The sequence below is a fragment of the Rhipicephalus microplus genome, chromosome 2, assembly GCF_043290135.1.
Source record: "Rhipicephalus microplus isolate Deutch F79 chromosome 2, USDA_Rmic, whole genome shotgun sequence".
In the NCBI taxonomy this organism is placed as follows: Eukaryota; Metazoa; Arthropoda; class Arachnida; order Ixodida; family Ixodidae; genus Rhipicephalus; species Rhipicephalus microplus.
This window is the reverse complement of record NC_134701.1, coordinates 299,443,253-299,466,523: the sequence shown is the minus strand read 5'-3', so window position 1 is coordinate 299,466,523 and position 23,271 is coordinate 299,443,253. Positions and strand designations below refer to the sequence as shown.

Below are 23,271 nucleotides of genomic sequence, written 5' to 3'. Positions count from 1 at the left end.
GACAGGAGTGTAAGCCTAGCCAGCAAGAACAGCGCAATGCCTTGCCCGAGCCTCTCGTGCTTAGCACTGACGATACGACTGCCAAGCTTCGCATGATCCACTACTTCTTCATTACAGTAGCGACAAGCTCAGACATCCTTATGCAATATTTCTAACACGACATTCAAACAAAATAACAACCCCAGGCGCCATCCTTGAGGTTTTTCCCACGGTTTCATCACCCACGAACCCACCATGGTAAACGTCTATTACAATCGCCACCTTCACACCAAAGTGACCTGCGAATATTTTCTGTGCGGCCACCTAACCTCGCTGCCAGGTGGCAACGCTGGTGCTATCGTGTTAATAATAATGATAATGATGGAGAACCACATGAGCACTGCACAACCTACTGCTCAGCAGCTTTTAAACCTAAATGCGATCTATCTCTGAGAGATTTGTGTGCTATGAGTTGAAAATGACTTTACAGGGGGTGGTAGCACCCTCATACCTTTCTTTTTCATTTGAATGCAAGTTTTTAGTGAGGATGTATCCTGCAAGAGTAGGGTCACTAGTGTGGGTTAGGCCTTAACGAGCCACAGAGCCGGGTTCATCGTCGCCTCATGTGACTAACATTGCTGCACACGTGCTTTCGGTCAGCCAAGGCGTCGAGCGCAGCGTGGCAAGTACACAGTACTGCCCTCAAACAATTTGCAACACTTTACTGCCTGCGGCAACACCAAACGTGCAGTACAGAGCCCACTGCAAAAAGACGGCGGGTAAGCAAAAAAGGCTTATTCACGCTACGAGCGAAAGCACAAAACAAAGGTGCCGAGAGCACGCATCCGCAGGGAAAAGGACTCACGGTGACACGTCGCTAAGGGAAACGGTCCCTTACGACTATGCTGCATGTTCTTACGTGTGACCACAGGGCCTGATCACTTGAGCGAGGGCAAATTCCGCTTGCGTTGGCTTTGAGAGGCATGGTTTGGCGTAGTAAGACCACACACGAACACACTGTGCCGCCCTTTGCCCGAGCATTTGGAAGGGACAACGAAAGGTTAGCGTTTGCTGCAGGCGCAAGGCATCGTTGGCAAGTTCGTCTGGGTGAGCTCCGAGAACAAAGGAGCTGACGGATCGAAGAAAAAGAATCTGCTTACCGTTCGCTGTCAAGAGAGCTTATCTGACTCCTGCCGCCTGTGCACAAAACATCTCTGGAGACTCTGAGCGGCACCACAGTTGACATCCGGTTCCAGGAAAGAGAGGTTAACGACACTCCTGCTTTTCCAGCACCGACGAACCGCAGGAGGGTATAATCATATTAGGACATGTGGGTGCCAGAAATAGGTAGAAAAGCCTGCGCAATGGCGATGGGCTAGTCTCAATCTCCACAAGTTTAAAAACTATCATTGACAATGTAAGCTTTGTATGTTATTAGAGCTCCTCATATCACCTCGAGGAGACTAGCTAAGGTGGTTTTGATGGGTTAATCACATTATAGGAGTCACATCCAGAAATTAGACACTGTAGTGTACACATATCCCGAAGGAGTACGGTCACTAGCGTGGGTCCAGTCTTAGCGAGCCGCACGGCATGCGTTAACCGTCACCGTAGCGAGATCAAGGTACTGCTCAAGGTAGCAACAGTTTATTGTCTGCGGCAACACCAAAAAAGCTGTACAGGGCTCGTTGCAAAAGGCACGGCAGGAAAGAAAATAGGCTTATCCACGCCATGGGCGAGAAGTACTACACAGAGGTGCCGCGAGCACGTCTTCGTGGTAAAAGTGATACACGGGGACACTGGGACAAAAGGCCCGGTTGCTAGAGGGAAGGCAAAGGCGCTCGCTTTGGCTTCAGAGAGGTATGGGTCGGCGTAGTTTGACCATGCACTAGGACACTGCACCGCTCTTCGGCCTAGCGTTTGAAGGAGGGGCGACAAAAGGTAAGCGTTCGCCGCGTGCACATGGCGTCGTTGGCGAAGTCCGAACGAGCGCCAAACAAAGGGAGCCCACAGACAGAAGAAAGCGTGCTTACCGCATGTCGTCCTGGAGAGATTCTTTCTTGCTCTCGAAGCGCGTGCGTGAAACGTCCTGAGAGACTTTGCGCACCGCGCCACAGCCGGCATCCACTACCGGGTGAGAGGGGTTAAACGTCACTTCTCGCTCCCGCAGCGCGGCAGAGCATGGAGGAGGATAGTCTTGTCAGAACATGGGAATGGCAGAAAAGGCAGCAAAGCCCGAGCAAAGGCGGCAGACTAGCCTCAATTCCCACAACACCCTCATGTAAAACTTGCAAATATTAACTGAATCTGCCACGTTGTACCAGTTAACAAATAGGTATGAAAGGGGGCCTTAAATGGTTTTTGAAATTTTGTCACTATTTAGACTACAGTTTCACCCTGTCACGTGCATCGCAATTTAAGCGACACACCTATCAAGCAGTTACAGGGTAACTGTGTAATAAATCACACAGGAACCCTTCTTATTATCACCACTGCCTTGTCTTTTTTACTCATTGGCCATTGCTGGTGACAGCAGCACACCTGACAGGTTGAGGTGCACAGCCTTTTTTGTGGCCTCTGCAGTCAGCACCAACAGTGCACCTAGCACGCCAGGACAACAAAGTGCTCAGAGTGGTTGACATCTGCTCCACAATGGGCCACAGCTGCTTTTGTTTTGTTTCCTCGGCAATCTGCAAATGGCAAGAAGTGTGCAGACAAACAAAAAGTATTTGAGAGGGATCTACGTGGGGATGAACTTGCAGCTGCAGAATCCTGGCATTGAATGGATAGCGAGAGCCCCACACTCAATGCACCAGTGAAGGGTCAGTAGTGATTGGATGTATCCAATCAAATAGGTTGCCAGCGCTACATATAGTGGAACATTTCAGTAGGGATAGGAAGTGGAAAAACTTGTTTGGCTGTCACTGCAATCGGTTGCAATTTCTATGTTTAAAGATGCAAAGAGCTTTAAGTGGCTTTCATGAAAATTTCACTGTCGGTGAGAAAATACTAAGTTCCTTCCTGCATGTTCCTGCCTTTGTCACTTGAGTGCTACAATTGCTTCGCAGGGGTTGTGCGCACCCATGTGTCATTGGATCATGAGGCCTGTGCGCACTACTGGCTCACTGTGGTGGCGCGTGACTTGAGCCCTGTACCCCTTGAGGCGTTTGTAGACCTACACGTGGCCGTGCGTGACCTCAACGACCAATTGCCCCTGACCGAGCTGCCAGCCTACGCAGTGACCGTGGCCGAACACAGTGCATCTGGGGCAGCCATCCTCACCATGACTGCACGAGACTCAGTTGATTGGAGACTCGTGGACGATGCGGCAGGCTGCTTTGCCATCGATCGTCGCTTGGGCACTGTCACCACCGTCTGCTCTTTGGACCGTGAGGCTGAGGAGCGACACGTGCTCGAAGTGGTGCTCACTGACCGAGGGGAACCGCCACTATCGTCCACCACCCAAGTGCTTGTCATGCTTGCTGACATTAATGATCACAAGCCAGAGTTTACACAGTCATTGTACCGCTTTCGGGTTCTCCCAGCCAATGGTCAAGTGGATGCAGTTCCCCTCTGCCAGGTACGTTTATGTCCACTGGTTATGTGATGGGTTTTCATTTGGCAAACTCGCCATTTTAGAAATGTGTCTGGTGCCGCAGGTGCTCCACTTTGGCTGCTCTCTCCCTTCTTGTCCATCGGCCTTCTGGCAACTCAACTTTTCATCTCAGTGATGTAATAGCTATGCCAATAGTGTCAAACCGTGCGATTAAACCTGCTATATCCTGCAAGTTTTTTTCAAAAGTCTCATAAATTGGCCCGAGCATGTGCCAAGACGTAATTCTTACAATCGATTGGAGAAAAAAAAGTGACTGAAAGTTCTTGCAAAGCATATTTAGGTTGACACTATCTTTGAATAGTCCTTGCAGCATACTGGCGAGTGCTAAATACTAGTATTTCCGAGGCGTCACACTGCAGAGTATTGTGGACAGCCCTTTTATACGCAACTAGACAATACTGTAAAATTAAGTTCAGTAAAAGTTGCTTTAATTGTTGTGTGCCAGGCTAGAGAAAGTTAACGCTTGTTGAAGTTACAAGTCTTTGGATAGCAGTCGTCTGTTTGCTGTATTCTGTTAATTAAATTCATCAGTAGGTGCACCTTCTTTAATAGACCATTTTCTTGCAGTTAATTTGACAAAAAAATTGTGCCACTGTATGTTGCAATGTACTTCCATATAGGTTGAGACAGGCGACTTAATTTTCAAGTGCAGTATCACCATATAATTATCAGACTTAGTCAAGTATGAAGAGCAAGACTGACAACTAATCGTAAGATGACTTGCCACTCGTGTGTGTCATGAAACCTTCTCACAGACACTTGCTGCCCTTACTCGCACACCACAACTTGTGGTATGTGGGTGTGTGTTACAAACAGTGTATTGAAACAGAACGAAAACTTGACCGAAACAATATCTATTCTTATGTACCAGAGTGAAAACAAATTTTCTTTTTCAGCATTTTTTGGTTCAAGTAGAAACTTGACAATTCGAAACAACTAAGGTTACGCAAGGTGAGCAATGCATAGTACTAGCGCAGGCAGGAATTTCAAAATAACAATGTGTTGACATTGTGTGAAACAATGGCTACCAAAGATTTTTGTATTATCTCAAGTGGACTTTTATGTGCCTGTGACACATGCCAGTGTGAAGAAAGAATTTGCGGCGTAGCAGTTTGTTTACATGAACAGCAGTCTCGCATATGTGAGGTATGCTCGATGACGGAATGCGGAAATTTCGTAGTTCACTTTTGAGAAAGTCTGCTATAATGTAGGAGGGCACTGGTTTGCACTCATTTGTAGGAATTTTTACTAATTGTACTCTTCTTAAAACGTGTCCTACCCCTGTCTCACGTAGCATAAGTTCCTATACAACAAAACAAATGTTGTTATCTTTACAAATTTTTGGATATAAATACTTTGCATTACAAACTGCTACAGCACATTTTTTTTTCTTTGTGTAACAGGAATGAACAGGACTTTTCGCTGTGTAACAAAACTAAAACTGGAGTAAAAAAAGTTTTCATTCCAAAATCCTGGCCACATGTAATTCACATTTTATATAAAACAGAGCAGCAAGGAAAGATGGCACAAATTTTATGAAGCACTTTGCGTGTATTAAACTAGAGGACGACATACAGCTTGTTGTAGTTGTGGTATCAGCATAGCGCAAATATTATCACTTATGCAGTCATGTGATAGCTGTGCCAATTGTGCCAAATAGCACCGAGAGGCAACACCTACTACATTCTTCTACATCTTAACGAAAAGTAAATCTGTACTCAGACTATGTGGTAGCATCATGTGGCATCACCTTCTTAGCAGGACGGAAAGGCTTGCCAAAGACTGGTAAAACAAAAGTGAAACAGCAGTACTGAAGATCATTTCTGAACTAATGCAATCAAATGATGTCCCTTCAGCTGTCTTAATATTGTGATGTTTTAGTTGTGGTGTACACGTACCCCGAAGGAAGAAAGGACTCAACGAAGTCATTACTTGAAAGCTGTGGTCTATTCTTTTATTTCTGATGCAAAGAAGCTATTCATTGTGTTCTAGAACATTTTTATGGCAAAATATTGTTATATCAGAACCTTGATGTAAGCTCAAATTTCTTGAAAGCCCTTGAATTTTGACATTCAGCATCTGTACAATGTAACAGACCGTTAGAAGTGTTCCCCAAGAAAGAGTGGTTGAAAAATAAGTAAACCTTTATTCCTTTGACGTGTCCTTATGAATAGGTACTCTCCCACGATCTCAAGGGACTGACTGAACACTGTGTACGGTGTGGTAGAAAACAAACTGGCCAGAAGTAGACAAGAAAAAAAGCTGACTGAAGGTTCATTTATCCCACACTACATATATATATGACACACAGAAAAAAGAAAAAGTTAGCATTTCAAGAAACAACAAAGTTGGTACACCCAAAACACGAGGCAGAATAGCAGATTTATTACCTACGTGCACTATTTACCTGATACTGAAGCTTTTTATCTAGGAGAGCAACTGTTGGTTTGCTCATGCAGTTGTCCGGTTCCTGTGCCAGCTTCTCTGCTTTAATGATCATCGGGTATAATCGTCTTAGTAGTGCTTATGCAATACACAGCTGTATTTTCGAATTACGCATGTCAACCCCGCCTGCTGGCATGCTGAGCCAATAAACCTTCACTTTCTCTTGCGTACATTACGTGCATGCTTACGCAGGCACTCATTGAGGCACCCAATAAAATTGATTTTCTTTATTTTTCCTGGCTTAGGGCTTACATAGACAGTTCTATGAGATCTTGAACAATGCATCTTCTCTTCTGGCAGGTGCTGGCAGTGGACCGTGACGATGTGAACCTCACCTATTCGGTGGTCGGCTCACCTCAATTCTCCATCAACCCCATCACAGGCCTGCTTCATGCACACGTGCAGCTACTTTCTGGTGACACTCACGAGCTCATGGTGAGTGCTTCTCTGGTGTGGCGCCTTGTATTTCTGATTCTACATTATTCATGAAATAACAAACTTTTAGTGAAATTATGATGGGGCAGCTTCTTCCCTTCTCGCTGTGTGCACATTTGTGAGCTGGCGCGTGTGACTCACAGAAACTATTCATTTGAGTCTGGGATGTCCTTATTCAAGATGGCCTCCATATAATCTATGCACATAAAACTGGGCTTCAGAATATTTCATAACCTGAAAATAATAAAAAAAAGCTGACAGCCTTCTTTTTGTAGGTGTTAGCCTCAGATGAGTCTAAAGAGCTGCTTCTGCACTGCTTACATGACCTCTGACGATGTCATGCGATGATGGCATTGTCTCTTTCTGACATCATGAAGTCGCGACTAGGGTTGCCACCTGCTCGGTTTTATACCGGCCTGGTTGGTTTTTTCGGCAGTGGACTGGTCGCTGGCAGTGACCTAAGACCGCTCATTATTGATCTGTTTTGTAGCGATCATAGCATCATCGTTTTCTTTTTAAAGGCGTAATGTCAGCAACTTTGGAGATACCGAATATTTTATTGCAATAGCAAATTAATAGACACTCTCGACGACTGATTTTTCGCTGTCACTGATATATATATATATATTGTAAGATGGCGTCGAGAACACTCGAGACTCTCCTTTTATTGACTCGAGTATGTGCCCCACAACCTAAACTTGACTGGTGATGATGAGTATTTACAGATGAAAAGATGGGACGCATAAATAATGCTCACACTTATTTTCCCCGCGCACTTGAGCGGCCGGCCCGCCCGAGACTTAGGCGGGAAAGGTACGGCGCACAAAGAGTTTGAGACGTGAAACGTGGACAATCTCGGAGGCACGGTAACGACAGTCCGAGGAACCCTCGACGGGAGTGACAAGGTAATTGACCGGAGATGTTCTTTCACAAACAACGTAAGGTCCTAGAAAGCGAGACTGAAACTTTTCACACAATCCGGGTGTGCGAACAGGCGTCCAAAGTAGTACTTCATCTCCAGGACGGAAGGTGACGTCTCGACGAAAGCTGTCATAGCGTTGCTTGCGGTCTTCTTGACTGGCCTCCGTGTTGAGTTGAGCACGTTGCCGTGCCTCAGCAAGCCTTGAGACGAAATGTTCTGGCGTAGTTGTCGACGTTTTTGTCATTACATTGAAGAAAGAGGCGTCAATGGTGAATGTCGGCGCACGACCATAGACGAGGAAGAAAGGTGAATACCCGGTGGTTCGTTGAACAGCGGTGTTGTGTGCAAATGTTACGAACGGCAAGATTTTGTCCCAATTATCGTGGTTCGGTCCGATGTACATGGATATCATGTCGATTAGAGTCCGGTGGAATCGCTCTGTCAGCCCATTTGTCTGCGGGTGGTAAGCGGATGTGGTCTTATGAAGTGTGCCACAAGTTTTTAGAATTTCGTCAAGAATTGTCGACATGAAGGCCTTGCCCCGGTCACTCAACAACGTGCGAGGTGCACCATGACGCAACACAATGGCTTCTAAAAAGAAGGCGGCAACGTCTGAGGCGGAGCTAGTGCGTAGAGGAGCGGTCTCCGCGTATCGTGTGAGGTGGTCGATGGCTGTGACGATCCAGCGGTGGCCCGCTGGCGTTACGGGAAGTGGCCCGACGAGGTCTATTCCGACAACGGCAAAAGGTGTGTCGGGACATGGAATGGGTTGTAATAAGCCAGCAGGAGCTGAAGTTGGTCGTTTCCGGCGTTGACAAAGTGCGCAAGAAGCGACATAATTAGCCACAAAGGTAGAAAGACCAGGCCAGAAGAAACGGCTCCTAACGCGGTTGTAGGTCTTTTGAAATCCCAAGTGTCCAGCTGATGGGTCGTCGTGCAATGCTTCGAGAACTTGTTTTCGCAGCGAACGGGGAAGTACTGGCACCCACCGATGCCCATCCGCATTGTAAGTATAGTGCTGCAGGACATTGTTCTCTAGCTTGAACAGCCGTAGCTGACGACGTAGTCTGGCATTAGGTGGAGAAGGCGAGCCATTCAAGTATCCGATGATGCGGTTACAGTAGGGGTCGTCACGTTGGTACGCGGCAAACTGGGTGCTGTTGTTTAAAGGTAGCGACCCAGCAACTGCCAGGGGTGATAACGTGAGTGAACAGGAAGCCGCTTGATCACCTGAGGGGCATTCAGGATGCGTGGTTGGAGATGAAAGTGGCAGAGGGCAGCGAGAGAGAGCGTCAGCATCCTGATGCTGTTTGCCGGACCTGTACACAACGTCGAAAGTGTACTCTTGCAAACGCAGTATCCAGCGACCGAGGCGCCCAGACAAATTCTTCAGCGAGGACAACCAGCATAGGGCATGGTGGTCGGTAACCACAGTAAAGTGGCGTCCATACAGATAAGGTCGAAATTTCTTGATGGCCCAAACGACAGCGAGACATTCCTGCTCTGTTATCGAGTAGTTCTGCTCTGCAGGTGTTAGTGCGCGGCTGGCATACGCAACTACTCTCTCACGTGAAGTGTCGTCGCGCTGGAGGAGGACAGCCCCGATTCCGTGGCCGCTGGCATCTGTGTGCAGGAAAGTGGGTGCACTCTCATCGAAGTGACGGAGGACGGGGTCTGATGTCAAAGCACGCTTAAGGGCTTGGAAAGCACACTCGCACTCGTCAGTCCACGTGAAATCCGTCCCTGACGTCAGAAGCTTGTGTAACGGCCCCGCAATGGCAGCAAAGTGACGGATGAAGCGGCGGAAGTAAGACGCCAGGCCCACGAAACTTCGCAATTGTTTTTGATTGCGCGGACGTGGAAAACTAATTACGGCAGCAACCTTGTCGGGGTCGGGTCGAACGCCGTCTTTGCTGACAAGGTGACCCTATACTTTGATGCTTGTGCTGGCGAAGTGGCACTTTTTTGTATTGAGCTGTAGGCCAGCGATCGAAATGCACGTTAGAACTTCGTCCAAACGCTTAAGGTGCTGAGAAAAAGTAGAAGAATAAATGACGATGTCGTCTAAATAACATAAACAGGTTTTCCATTTGAGACCACGTAAGACAGTATCTATCATGCGCTCAAATGTTGCTGGAGCGTTGCATAAGCCAAAGGGCATGACGTTAAATTCGTAAAGCCCGTCAGGCGTCGCAAACGCTGTTTTCTCCTTGTCTGCTTCGCGCATAGGTATTTGCCAATACCCGCATCGGAGGTCGAGGCTGGAGAAATATTCTGCGCCTTGTAGGGAGTCCAGGGCATCATCTATGCGTGGCAACGGATATACGTCTTTTTTCGTGATCTTATTGAGCGCTCTGTAATCAACACAAAAGCGGACAGAGCCATCCTTTTTTCGGACCAACACCACAGGAGACGACCAGGAGCTGGATGAAGGTCGAATAATATCCCGTTTGAGCATGTCGGCGACGTTTTTCTTGATGATTTGCCGTTCAGCCGAAGAGAGACGGTATGGGCGGCGGCGTACAATGGAGCTGCCTTCGGTTTCGATGCTGTGCTCTGCAACGGAGGTGCGGCCCAGAACTTTGCAATGTACATCAAACGAAAGGCTGTGCTTTTGGAGAAGGTCTAAGAGGTCTCTCTTTTGCTCGGCAGTGAGGTGAGGACTTATGGTGTCATTTAAGGTAACAGTGGTAGCCTTGATATCAGTAGTAGCAGACAAAGGCGGTGATTCTGCGTAAAGGGGAATCAGTGAAAAGGGCTCACTGTCAGCGAAGCAGCTCACAGCAGTGCCCTGGGGCAGCATCACTGGCGAAGAAGTTGGATTCAAGGCGGTGACCAATGCTTTACCGTCGTTAAACCGCACAAGGCCGGGTGCTATGGTAAGCCCCGCAGGTTTCGAGCGAACTGATGGAGCTATGAACACGTCACCATTAACTATAGTATCCGAAGCGATCGTTAGAAGTTGTTCATCTCCTGGCGAAATGAAACAATCAGTAGCAGCAATGAAACGGAAGCTGTATGGATCGACATCCGATAAACTCTCAGTAGCTGACATTCGAATGACTCGCTGACGACACGATATGAAAGCTGATGCCGAAGAAAGGAAGTCCCATCCTAAAATTACTGTGTGAGTGCACAAAGGAAGTACAAGAAACTGAATGTGGTGAATGATGCCATCTATGAAAACACGGACTGTGCAAACACTTGAAGGCTGAATAGGGACTCCATCTGCGCAACGAAGGGGAGGACCATCGTAGGGCGTCCTAACTTTTTTCAAGCGGGCACAAAAGTCTGCACGAATTACGGAAAGTGATGCGCCTGTGTCCACCAGTGCCTCTGTCTGTATACCTTCAACGTACACCAATAAAACATCCGATGGGCGATCCGGAGAAGTTTGACGCAGTTCGAAAGATGCAGCTTTCCCTCCCGAAGCTGCACTGTTCAGTTTTCCAGTTGGCGGTCGGGAATTGAAGTAGAAGGTCGGAGAGGAGAAGAAGAACGCCGCATCGGTGAAGGTGAGCGACGACGTGAGAACCGGGAACTGCCAACTGGGTCAAAGTTCTGCGGAGACGGCGACCGACGTGTGCTGTTCGGATACAGCCGACGATAGGGGGCTCCGGTCGCGTAGAAGTCGTCCCGTTCAAGGTTATCGTAGCCTCGTCGTTCGTCTTGCTGACGGCGTCGGCAAAACCTTGAAATATGACCACGGATGCCGCAATAGAAGCAAGTCGGCTGCGAACTGCGCCAGGCGTTGTAAGGCTGGGAAGATGGTCGCGGTGCGAGTGAGTTGAGCGAACCATGCACTTCGGGCGCTGGTAGCTGCATTGGGCTTTGCTGCGGTGCAGGTGTCCTAGCAGCAATCTGAGCATACGTTGGCATGGTCACAGGATATGAGCTCGGGACAGGTGTGACAGTCATCGAGGCCAGGCTTTGGTGGGGCGTAGGTGTCGTTGCAGCAACGTGAGCATAACTGGGCATGGGATGTGAACTCGGAGCTGGTGTACTAGTCATCAAGGCCAGTTCCTCCCTCACGACGTCGCGCAAACTAGTAGCGGGTGGCGTCGTTCGGATATCGAGGTGGCGAGGTGAAGCCTGTGCGTGAAGTTCCTCGCGGATGATAGAGCGGATCAGTGCACGCAGCTCTGTTGTATCATGACTTGAGCTCAGATCAGACATATCAGGTTGTACCCGAGTGGTCTGAAGCTCCTCAAGGCGCTGACAGGTAGCGACAACATCGGCTACGGTTTGAGGATTTTGCACCACAAGTGCATTAAAAGCGACAGTCGCAATTCCTTTTAGCAGGTGGCGCACACGGTCGTTTTCTGCCATATCGTTGTCGATGCGGCGGCAAAGCGCGAGAACATCTTCGATGTAAGAAGTGTAAGACTCGCCAGGGCGTTGGACACGTGCACCAAGCCTCTTTTTGGCGATATCCGAGCGCACTGACGGGTTGGCGGAAATCTGGCGGAGCTGACGTGTAAAGGCGGGCCATGTCGGAAAATCTGTGGCGTGGTTGAAAAACCACGTTTTTGCGACGCCGCTCAAGTAGAATGCAACGTGGGTGAGTTTCGCAGGCTCATCCCAGTTGTTGATAACACTCACGCGGTCATACTCCTCTAGCCAGTCTTCAACGTCTTCACCCGGAAGCCCTGCGAACAGCGGAGGATCCTTTTGAGGGCTGGTGATCAGGTGAGAAGGGTTTCTTGCCGGTGGGAGCGGTGGCGACGCTGGCACGCTGGACTGGGCGGCTTGCGACATTACCGGACCCAGGTCGTTTAAGCGGCGGCCTGAACGGAGCTCCAGGGATGTGTTCTAGAAGACGCTGGGGTGTCCGAGAACGCGAGAGGACGCAGGAACCGGGCAGCACCTCCACCACTTGTAAGATGGCATCGAGAACACTCGAGACTCTCCTTTTATTGACTCGAGTATGTGCCCCACAACCTAAACTTGACTGGTGATGATGAATATTTACAGATGAAAAGATGGGACGCATAAATAATGCTCACAATATATATATATATTCATTGACTGCCAATATGGATGGAAGCACGAAGCTGCGGCCACTTGTAATTGGCAAGTTACAAACAACCCCAAGGTGCATGAGGAACTGCCCCAATATTCCGGTGTCTTACGCCTGGAAGAAGTCGTTGATGACGAGGGATATTTTCGTCAAGTGGCTGAAGGCATGGGATTCGGATCGGGCACGTCAAGGGAAGAAGGTATGCCTTATTGTCGACAACTGCACGGCACACCACACCGATGCCTAGCTGAGCAACATCGAAGTGGTATTTCTGCCGCATAACACCACTTCGAAGCTGCAACCATTAGATCAGGGCATTATCGCACATTTAAGTCAATCTGCAAGCGTCGGCTGATCGAAATTTTTCTTGTCAAGCTCCGGATGGGCCAAGACCTGAAGATAAATTTTTTGGGCGCCATCCAAACGCTGAAAAGGTCATGGGATAACGTCCCATGACTTTTTTGGCTGCTTTCACAGTTGGCTGCGGAGGAAGCCGGGCTTGCATGCACATATGAAGAGAGCGAGCTCGCCGAAATGTGGAGCAAGCTGGAGAACTTTGTTGGTGCCGAGCCGCAAAGCATGTACATCTACGAGCTCGGTGGAGGTGACGACAGCACTGGCACAACAGCAAAGCTGACGGATGTGACGATCATCGCCGAAGTTACTGCTAAGCAGACAAATGAAAACGCTGCCGAGATGGATCTCCCAAGTGCTGATGATGCCCCGCTCCCTACATTAGCTGAGGTGATAGCTGCTCTGGCCCTTGTCTCTGTGGCGCAATTGAAGGCACCGGCTTATCACTCGTGGATTGCCTGGATTACGTTGAGGACTCAGTCATCAAACACGCCATTGCCAACAAAAAGGAGGCTAGCCTTTTTTAGTACTTTAAGCCGACGCATTAAATGCTTTGTTTGAATCAAGTGAGTACTTACTGCACCATTATTGGTTCATTGGTTGTTTTCCAGACGTTTGTCACTCTCTTGATTAAGGTTTACAGCAACAACCCTGTTAGCAGAAAATTGTATGGCATTTAACTGCTGGAATATCATAATCACTATTATATTGTGGTGTTCTGTAGCTTATGGTGGGTGTCCCCACATGTTCACAACTGTTCATGTTGTCAGTCGACATCATGCAGTTGCTGTGTGCATTCCTACTTCTTTCTTTTTCAGTGCGTCGAGCTTTTTTTGTTTTTTTTTCTGGTAAAAACTAGAACTGTGGGGTAGCATCATGTGTTGAGTGTACTCCGGCGAAGTGAAATCGACAAAGACGACAATGCTGTTGAGCCACGGTGACATAGACGGGGAAAAAAAAAAGAAGATGAGAGACGCGGGAAACTCGTGTGGCACGAGCAACTTAGAAAAGAGAGAGAAGAGAGGAGCACGCATAAGGAGAAGTGAGTTCGGCAGAAGAGCCCTAGTGGTCTAGTGGCTTAGGTACTCTACTGCCGACCCGGCTGCAGCTGTGGCGGCTCCATTTCCGATGGAGGCGGAAATGTTGTAGGCCCGTGTGCTCAGATTTGGGTGCACGTTAAAGAACCCCAGGTGGTCAAAATTTTTGGAGCCCTCCCTTACAGCGTCTCTCATATGGTGGATTTGGGATGTTAAACCCCACATATCAATCAATCGAGTTCGGTGGAAGAAGCAGCGATGGGGAGAAGAGATCCTGGCTCCTGCTGACGCCTGGTTCCTCAGAGCCTGCGGCTCTGAATCGCCAAGCAGTCCCCAAGCCGCCCCGGAGTTCACCTGAGCGTAAGTCGCCACGAGGCGTCCCGACGACAATCGTTCGCGACCCACCGTTTGACTCCCAGCGGAGCATCGAGCCCAACTCAACGCTGCGAGGCGTCGCACTTGGGACGCTCAGTGTTTCTCTGGCTAATACCTACGGTGAAGTGCTGTTTTTGAATTTCTAGCTTCTTTTCATGTGTACTGTGAATTGGTATATAACTAGTGATACTTATGTTCTTATTGTGTATAACGCGAGTGGCTTATCTAGTTGTTTTTTCATGGATTAAATGTTTGAATGTGTGTGTGCTACCGAGAACACTGCTTCATCCTTCTTATTTCTTGAACCTGACACTGTGAAGCTAATACACCATGACACACCGCTGCTGTGCCCTTGTCTTACTCCTTCTAGCCTCACTTATGTACTCGCTTTCCTCAGGGCTGTCGCTGCTTCCCTTTTCAATGATCCTTAACCCTTGAGCTTCTAAATACTGGTCTGCCTGTTTTGCCATGTCCTCTGCTGTGTGTAATCTTTCTCCTTCAAGAATACAGCCAGCTTGTTGTTACACTGGTTCAGGAACTGCTCAGCTACCATTTTATCATGGACTCCCTTGTAAGTTTTCTTTGTACAGTGAAACTTCACTGTTACGTTCCTCACTGCTGCATTTAGTCAGCTGTTAAGTTGTTTTTTATTGGTCCTGGCATAGTTCCCATAGAATCTCATGTATTGCGAACCCCACTGTTACGTCGCAACTGTGAGCTCGTTCCTGCATGATGCATCACAACTTAGCCCGCTGAACGCGCCCGGGCACTGCCACTTCGTTTTGACTTTTGCAAACCTGGCCTGGCTTGTCTGTGGAACGGGCTGCTGCAAGAAGCCGCAGGCATGTTAGAAAGGCCGCCCCTTGATGGCCGTTTGTGAAAAGTGCTGTCACCGTCATCACTGTGATTACAACGGAAGTTTCGCTGCGGAATGCCGAAAGTGCTTGACAGTCAACCACCATGGCACCTTTGTGACCGCGTTGCCAAGTTAGTGATTTCCCCGCTAAATTTAGCAGGTTTTTAACATGCCCAGCAGGAAAAATTGTTGTATTGTGGGAGGGGTGACTCTTGGCAATTTTTGAAGCCTTCCTAGCCTTTTCTTTAGTGGTTTTCGTGAGTCTCCTACTAGGTACACAAAGGAGCGAGTGTGGAAATGAAAAAGGGGTGCGCCACGAGAAAGACGACGTCTGTTGTGTCTAGGCTTTACTTTAAATATGTATCAGACACTTCCTTTCGAGAACCTTGGGTGCGCTTGACATAGAAACCTAAGCCCTATTATACCTTGGGACACGTGGTCACGAAGCTCGGACACCTGTGAAGCAGGGTCGTTTACAAAGTACAGTGGCAGAATCGGGATGATAAATCGGTGAAACGGGCAAGATCAATGAGAAAGTGTAGTTTTTTTAAAGAAACTGAACGCACACTTGGAGAGCAGCAGTGTTTCAGAACAGCTCCATCAGAGACTACCCGACAATGTGCGAGTGCTGAAACAAGTTTCACTTCTCTCAGTTGGGAATGCTCTGCAAGTTCTTAAAGACTCTTAAGTGCCTCTGCTGGAATCTCTAAATGTGGGAGATGAAAAAATTTCTGCCACTGAAGCGTATGGTGACTCCGCTCCTAACTGCAGCGGACGATCACCGCGGGTTCATGCTTAGCGAGCCACAGGGCCGCTACTCCGTTTACTCGCGTGTAGCGCACCGCTACACGCGGCAAACAGACAGTGTTCTAATGCAAAACACAACACTTTATTGCCTCTGGCGGCACCCCGAACAACAGTACAACGTCCGCTCCCGGGACGCGGGTAGCAAAGGCACCCGCACGCGGACGTTCACAATAAGGGGAAAACCGCGAGCACGTCGCAGCTGGCAATGGCGAGCTTTGACACGCCGGTCGGGAAAAGGTCCCTCGCGGCTATGCTGCGCACTCTCACGATGGCCACTGGGCCTGGTCGCGAGTGTTAGGGCAAACCTCGTACGCGTAGGCCTACGGCAAGTGCGGCTCGTTGTGGTACGACCACTTCAAGCACTAGGCACCGCTCTGGACTTAGCGTACGCTACCGAAGCCAGCAATCAAGTAAACACGCCTGCCGAGGTGCCCAAGGCCACCCCAGGCAGGCTACAGTCCGGCGATTCCCAAAGGGGACGCGGACGAAGGAAAACACGTGCTTACCCGGAGCCGACCAACGGAGAAGAGACCGCTCCCTCGGCGCGCGCAGTGGCGCGCGCCGTGCCCGCGCGTGGCGCCATCTATCACCACGGGGTGTTAACAGAGCAGGAAAGCAAAAGGGTGTGGCCGTGTGGCGGAATGCCCGCGAAATGGTCGCGGGCGCGCCTCAGATCCCCACATCCTCCTCTCCTTAATTCACCCTATATACCGGTCTGCAAAGGCAGCCGGTCGTTGCCCATACATGCAAAGGCGTCATGCAATGGGCAACAGCTAGCCTCAGCCTCGCTCTGCAACTGCTGCTGAAGAAAAAAATAAACAACACAAGAATCCACTTGACAAATACAATGGCTCCGCGGAAGAGGGGTAACGGGAGTTCATGATGCTCACAAAAGAGCGCGTCCACGGCTCGGAGGGGCAGCGTCACGTAATGTCTGACTTGGGTGATTGCGTGGATCCGAGAGTTCAAGGGGAGGGTTCTGGTTGAGGCCTTCATGCGAGGAACGGGCTCACCTTCGTCTCGTCGATGTTGACGACAGCCCTGCGAGTCCGACGAACGCCGCCACGGTGGAGGTTCGGATGGACCTCGCTGCGACAGCCGACCCTTCTGCTGGAATAATGGTCGCCAAATCCATTGGCTGCGAGGCGTCCTGCGGCGTTGGTCGAGTCGTGCACAGCGTTTGCGACAGCTGGCCTCGTGCAGGTCTCCGAACACCTCAAGAGTCCAAAGTGGTGTAGGGGTTGGTGACTTCCTAAGTTGTCGCCACACGCATACACACACGCACACACACCTCCGATGGTCGGGTCCCTCCAAACGCGCACCGCAAGGGAAGCGCAGAGTGTCATTTGTCCCTCTCCCCACGCTAAAGCACCAATTCACAAGCCCCTCCTCCAGCGAGAAGAAAAAAAAAGAAAACACGGAAAAAAACATCCAGTAAACAACAACACTCACATGACAATCAGCAGCAGTAACTGGGCGGAACAGACTTGTTTGCAAGCACTGGCTGTAAAGAAGTTAGCTAACTGAGACTAGAAAGTAAAAATGAGGGCCTTCGGTTGCGGAAATAAGCCCGCCGTCCGGCGCGAAATCACCAAGGTGACCGCTTCCTCAGATTATACCGGTGCGTGGTCCGAATGCGGTCCGCCGCGCCGGGTGTGCGCCGTTGCTTGCGCGAAGAGCCACTGGGCGCTGGCGCAGGCTCGTCAGACCTCGACGCAAAGGCTTTCAGGTCTGCGATATGGGCACGGCTGAGTTTTCCCGAAAGCGGGTCTTTCAGCAAGTACGCGAGTGGAGTCCAAGCTTTTTCCACTCGGTACGGACCAAGCCACTTTGGAGCGAGCGAAGTTGAGAAACCCTTGCTCGCGTCGCTAAGAGCGTGGTTGCGCTTCAGGACGAGGTCACCCACCTTAAATGAAAGGTGGCGACGTTTTCGGTCGTACTGGGCCTTTTGCTCGGCCCTGGCCGATGCCAAACTTTGCCTCGCTCTACTGAGAGCTCGACAAAGCCTGTCCCGAAGTGTGGAAGCGTAAGCAGAACAGTCTGCCGGTTCTTCCTCGTCTCCGAGCTGGCATTGCATGACACTGGTCACCGGATTTGCCAACTCCCTTCCGAAATTAAGGAAGGCGGGAGAGAAACCAGTAGAGCGACTCTCGGAGGTTCGGATTGCAAACGCGAGTTCACTCAAATGGTCTGCCCAGTCCCTTTGACTTTCGGCAAAGGCCGCCAACATCGGTTTGAGCGTATGATTGGTTTGCTCCGTCAAATTGGACTGGGGATGGTAGGGCGAAGTGGTGCAGTGATCTATTTCTAGGGAACGGCACGTATCACCAAACACCCGAGCGGTGAAATACGACGCATTGTCCGTGATCAATCTTTTCGGAAAGCCGAACCGACAAAACACTTCCTGTAGCCTCTCTAGCACCGCTCGCGCTGTCACTTTCCGCAGCGGAAACAGCTCCACCCATTTGGAAAAATGATCAACAACTACTATCAGATGTATGAACCCCTGCTTACTCCTGGGGAACGGCCCCATTAGATCGCAGGTGGCTACTTGCCACAGACGCTCACTGACAATCGGTTTCATCAAGCCGGGCGGCTTGCCACCCCTCGGTTTCACCGTTTGACAGACGTGGCAGGAACGGCAATAGCGAAAAATGTCACGCTTCATGCCAAGCCAAGTCACAACCTTGCTCAGTTTCGCAAAAACTTTAGAGCCACTCAGGTGACCGGCAATGGGCTCGTCGTGAGAGGCTTGCAACAGTGCGCCTCTCAGACTTTTGGGCACAACCACCTTAAACGGGTCCACTGACTCCTCATCGGTGGCTATGTACTTCAGCAGGAGTCCATCATGGTCCAGCAAGTATGTATCCGCGGGGGACCCAGCGACACACGCCGGTTCCCGTCCCCCTGCGCCCGCCGCACTACTAGCAGCGTCTCGGCGCTCCGTCTCCCTGAGACCGTCGCTCAACTCGCGACAAAACGGATCATCTTGCTGGGCCTTCAGTAACTCTTGTCTGCTGAAAGCGATTCCCATTCTCCCAAAGGGGAGCTTGGTATCGTTCCCACTCAGGACTGCAGCCATCGCCTCCGCTCGCATTGGCGTCACGGGTTCGCTTCCATTTCGCTCCACCTCTCGCCCGCTTCGCGGCGCGCTGCTTGCCTGGCCCGTGGAAAGAGTTTGCTCGTCGCCGCACTCACCCTTTTCTCCATTCGGCGGCTCCGCCGCCGTTTCGCCCGCGCCGCTTGCTTGCGCAAAGGCACCGCTAGCGGTTGTCGCACCGGGATCCAGGCTCCTGGTCGACACTGGGGCACGAGATAGCGCGTCAGCTACCACGTTAGTGCTCCCCTTCCGATACTGCACTGAAAAGTCATAATGCTGTATTAGGAGAGCCCAGCGCGCTAGCCTGCCTGCAGGCTCACGGAGCCGCATCAGCCAGCTAAGCGCGCTGTGATCTGTTTGCACCACAAATTTCGTCCCATCAAGGTAGACATCAAACTTCCGCAGTGCAAACACGATGGCGAGACACTCCCTCTCGGTCACGGAATAATTCCTTTCCGCGGGTATCAACGAGCGGCTGGCAAAGGCCAGCGGCTGCAACACACCATCGTATTCCTCTAGGAGAACTGCTCCTAATCCCAGATCGCTTGCGTCAGTCTGGACAACAAACGGTCTGGTCAGGTCGGGGAGCTTGAGCTGCGCTGTCTCCGCAATGGCGCTAGACAGACGGCAAAACGCCTCTTGCTGCTCAGGTCCCCATCGCCACTCAGCTGACTTACCCAAGAGCTTGGTCAAGGGCGCCTGCACTCGGGCACAGGACGGAATGAACGACCGGTAAAAATTAGCCATTCCGAGAAAGCGGCGCAGGCCGCGTACTTCCTTGGGCGCGGGGAAATCGAGGATTGCTCGAAGTTTCTCCCGATCTGGCTCAATGGAGCCTTCGCCCAGCGTGAAGCCAAGTAACTGAACTCGGGTTTGCGCTAGTTGGGCCTTTGCGGGATTTAACGTCATCCCGGCAGCTCTCACCCTCTCGAGCACATCGGCAATGTGGGCCAAATGCGCTTCGAAGGTTCGTGAATAAATCACGATGTCGTCGAGGTAGCACATGCAGTAAGACCACTTTGCTTCCCCGAGGACACGGTCCATGAGTCTCTGAAAAGTCGCAGGAGCATTGCAAAGACCAAAGGGCATACGAGTGAACTCAAATAACCCTCTGTGGGACGTGAACGCGGTCTTGCACCGGTCACGCTCATCCATCCGGACCTGTAGGTAACCTTTCGAGGCATCTAATGTGGTAAAATACCGCGCAGTGCCGAGGTTTCCTACGATGGAGCTAATCGTGGGGAGCGGATAGGCATCCTTACGAGTCACTCCGTTGAGACGGCGATAGTCTACGCACAGGCGATGACTGCCATCTTTCTTAGGCACCAACACAATTGGAGACGCCCAGGCGCTGGACGAACGGCGAACAATGCCAGATGAGAGCATCTCGTCCAGCAAGCCGTCAATTACCTGCCTCTTGGCCTGGCTGACGGGTCTGGGGTTACACTTCAAAGGAAGCGCGTCGCCAGTTTCGATCGAATGGCTCACCAAATCGGTACAGCCGGGTTGATCGGTGAAGAGCTCATCGTATTCGCGCAACAGTGCCGACAAACGAGCCTTCTGTGTATCATTCAGTTGAGTTACACAGGCGATCAAAGGATGCGGAGCCTCTTCGTGTCGTGCCGCTCGATCCCGATGGGGATTTTGAGCCGACGAGTGCATAGCGCAGGGGCCTGCCCCCGAAGTTTGCACGTGACACGGTTTCGACGCTTCAACTGCACAGGCAACAGAAAGCGCCGGAGGGCTGATGAACGGCTTTAGCTCGGAAAAAGGTCCGTCGCGATAGCCTCCATTCGCAATGTCCACTACGATACTGGTTTTTAGGAGAAAGTCCCGACCGAGAATCACAGGAACACTGAGCCCTGGAAGATGAACGAAACGCGCGCGTCTCATTCGGCCTCCCCATCTGACAGTCAACCTCGCGGCGCCCGCCGACTGGGCCACGCCTTTCGCGAGGGTGAATGTCGTTCGGCTGTCCCGCAAGCGCACCGAGCGCTTCTGCAAGTGGGACAACACCTGTTCGCCAAACAACGAAGCGCTTGCGCCCGTGTCCAGCAACGCCGAGAATTTGCGACCGACAATGGTGACCGAAATAAACGGCGCGTGCGCACCAGAAAGACTGCTTGCCCGATACGCAGAGGGGAGAAGCAAGAGTTCGGCCGCTCGTGCCTTCTCGAACGGCCCGCGCTCCCGTTTCCCTGCCTCACAGGAGGCACAAACGCGGAGCACTCCCTCGCTATGTGCCCTCGTTGACGGCAGCGGAAGCAGCGCACTCCATCGCGGTCCCTTTCCCGCGACGGAGCAGCTTCGAGCTGCCGGGGTGGGTTCGCCGCGTGATCAAAGGAACCGCTCTGACGACCGTTACCACCAGTGATGCGCTGGGTCGGATTTCGTCCCTGCTCGCGCGCGTCGAGTTGCGATGCAGCACCGGCTGCCCGCCTCCCGTACGTGTAGGGATCTAAAGCTCGATCGCTTATCTCCCACGCGCGCCCAGCTGTAGGGGTAGCCGCAAAGGCAGCTCCGGCGGGCTGTTGCCGCTGAGAAAGGGTCATGGCCCCTCCCCACGCGCAGCGCGGTTCGAGGGCCTCGCTGGCTGGCGGTGGCGGGTGATAGGAACGCGCGGCGAGAATGTCGCCTTGGATGCGCTTTGCTTCGACGGCCAATTGCTCCAAATCACGGAAGCGACTGCCGCGCAGGTACGCCGAAAAAGTCGGGTGTGCCTGCCTAATCACCCGTTCGACGCGCTCCTCGTTCGAGGCTCTGGGCTCAGCGATAGAAAAAAGGTCTTCCATCGCGCGTACGTACTCCTGAAGCGACTCATCAGGAGCTTGTGTGCGGAGCTCGAGCTCGCGCCGCATCCTACTCTCGTAGTCAGCGGGTAAGATTTCGCGCGGGAAGGCCGCGCGGAACTCATCGAGGGTTGCTGCTCGGTGGCCGGAAAGCCTATGCCACCTGGCCGCCGTGTCAGTCAATGCAGCCGGGACGACGCGTCCGAGCACTTCCTGGTCGTCTAGACCCATGGCTCTCTGATAACGTGCGAGGGAGTCCAGGTAATCTCTTGCACTTTGCAGATCACCATACCCGCTGTAGGTCGGAACGGCCAACATGACAGCGGGATGAGGGCGTTTCGGAACGGCCGAAAGTGCTTGGACTGCCCCCGTGAGTGCCTGAATCATTTGGGCGGCATTTTGCAGCAGCGTCTGTGCGCCCGCTTCAAAGGAAGTTATTGGTGCATTAGCGGCGCGGGCGAGCGATGGGGAACTGTCTCCGAGCTCGACAAGCGGCGCGGTTTCAAAATGGATACCGGCCGTCGCGACTCTGGGGAGCGCCTGTTTTTCACAGCTGACTCTTGGGGCAGCTTCACGTGAAAATGCTAGGCCGCTTGCGGCTAGCAGTGCAGGCGCGTGCTCGAAATGAGCTTGGCTGCTAGGTTGCGTAGCAGCCAGCGGGCAAAATTCGGCAACGGCTGAGGCCGCGGTGCCGATCTGCGCCCCGGAAGCTCCACTGAGAGCCGTTTCGGAGCGCTGTGACATGGAACTGCCATGCATTCCAAAGGGAGCAGTAGTAGTCCAATTTGCCCTTGGCATGCACTGTTCGGGTTGGGCTATGGCCCCGGACCCAAAACACGCTACCTCTCCAGTGGGAGCTGATACGTAGCGCCTCGTGTCATCCCGACTGGGGCTTGTGACCAGTGAGGGTGCACGACTGTGATGCTCAAGGGGGGCACTGGCCCTGTTCTCGAGCAATGCGGTATCTGCTAAAAGCGTCAGCGGACAGAACTCACGCGGAGCAGACGTAACGCGGGTAAACGCGGCGAGCCTGATTCGCAAAGGCGACTGACTCGGCTAAGACTAATCAAAGGCTTAATGAGCCTTTGATACCGCGTTGGGCGCCAGTATGGTGACTCCGCTCCTAACTGCAGCGGACGATCACCGCGGGTTCAGGTTTAGCGGGCCACAGGGCCGCTACTCCGTTTACTCGCGTGTAGCGCACCGCTCCGCGCGCGCTCAACTGATAAGGCGTTTAGCGCGGCGCGGCAAACAGACAGTGTTCTAATGCAAAACACAACACTTTATTGCCTCTGGCGGCACCCCGAACAACAGTACAACGTCCGCTCCCGGGACGCGGGTAGCAAAGGCACCCGCACGCGGACGTTCACAATAAGGGGAAAACCGCGAGCACGTCGCAGCTGGCAATGGCGAGCTTTGACACGCCGGTCGGGGAAAGGTCCCTCGCGGCTATGCTGCACACTCTCACGATGGCCAATGGGCCTGGTCGCGAGTGTTAGGGCAAACCTCGTACGCGTAGGCCTACGGCAAGTGCGG

General features: G+C 51.5%; 2 protein-coding genes and 1 pseudogene across 8 annotated transcripts in view; 2 read left to right on the top strand and 1 right to left on the bottom strand.

The window, feature by feature from the left end:
- The window catches only part of LOC119178697 (fat-like cadherin-related tumor suppressor homolog), an 812,220-nt gene that overhangs the window by 30,029 nt on the left and 758,920 nt on the right, over positions 1–23,271 (top strand). For all 7 annotated transcript variants that reach the window (XR_012888480.1, XM_075882464.1, XM_075882456.1 and 4 more), the window contains exons 5-6: positions 3,048–3,559; positions 6,341–6,475. Coding sequence is in view for 6 of the 7 variants with exons in the window: in XM_075882464.1 (XP_075738579.1) it covers positions 3,048–3,559; positions 6,341–6,475 (647 nt within the window). In the remaining variant the exon portion in view is untranslated. The remainder of the gene's footprint in view (positions 1–3,047; positions 3,560–6,340; positions 6,476–23,271) is intronic.
- On the top strand, positions 12,699–13,319 carry LOC142784422 (uncharacterized; annotated as a pseudogene).
- On the bottom strand, positions 13,409–22,122 carry LOC119161875 (uncharacterized). Its single transcript, XM_075882794.1, has 2 exons — positions 21,312–22,122; positions 13,409–13,422 (listed from the first exon to the last, which is right to left on the bottom strand). The coding sequence occupies exons 1-2, from the start codon at positions 22,120–22,122 to the stop codon at positions 13,409–13,411; spliced, it is 825 nt and encodes a 274-aa protein (XP_075738909.1).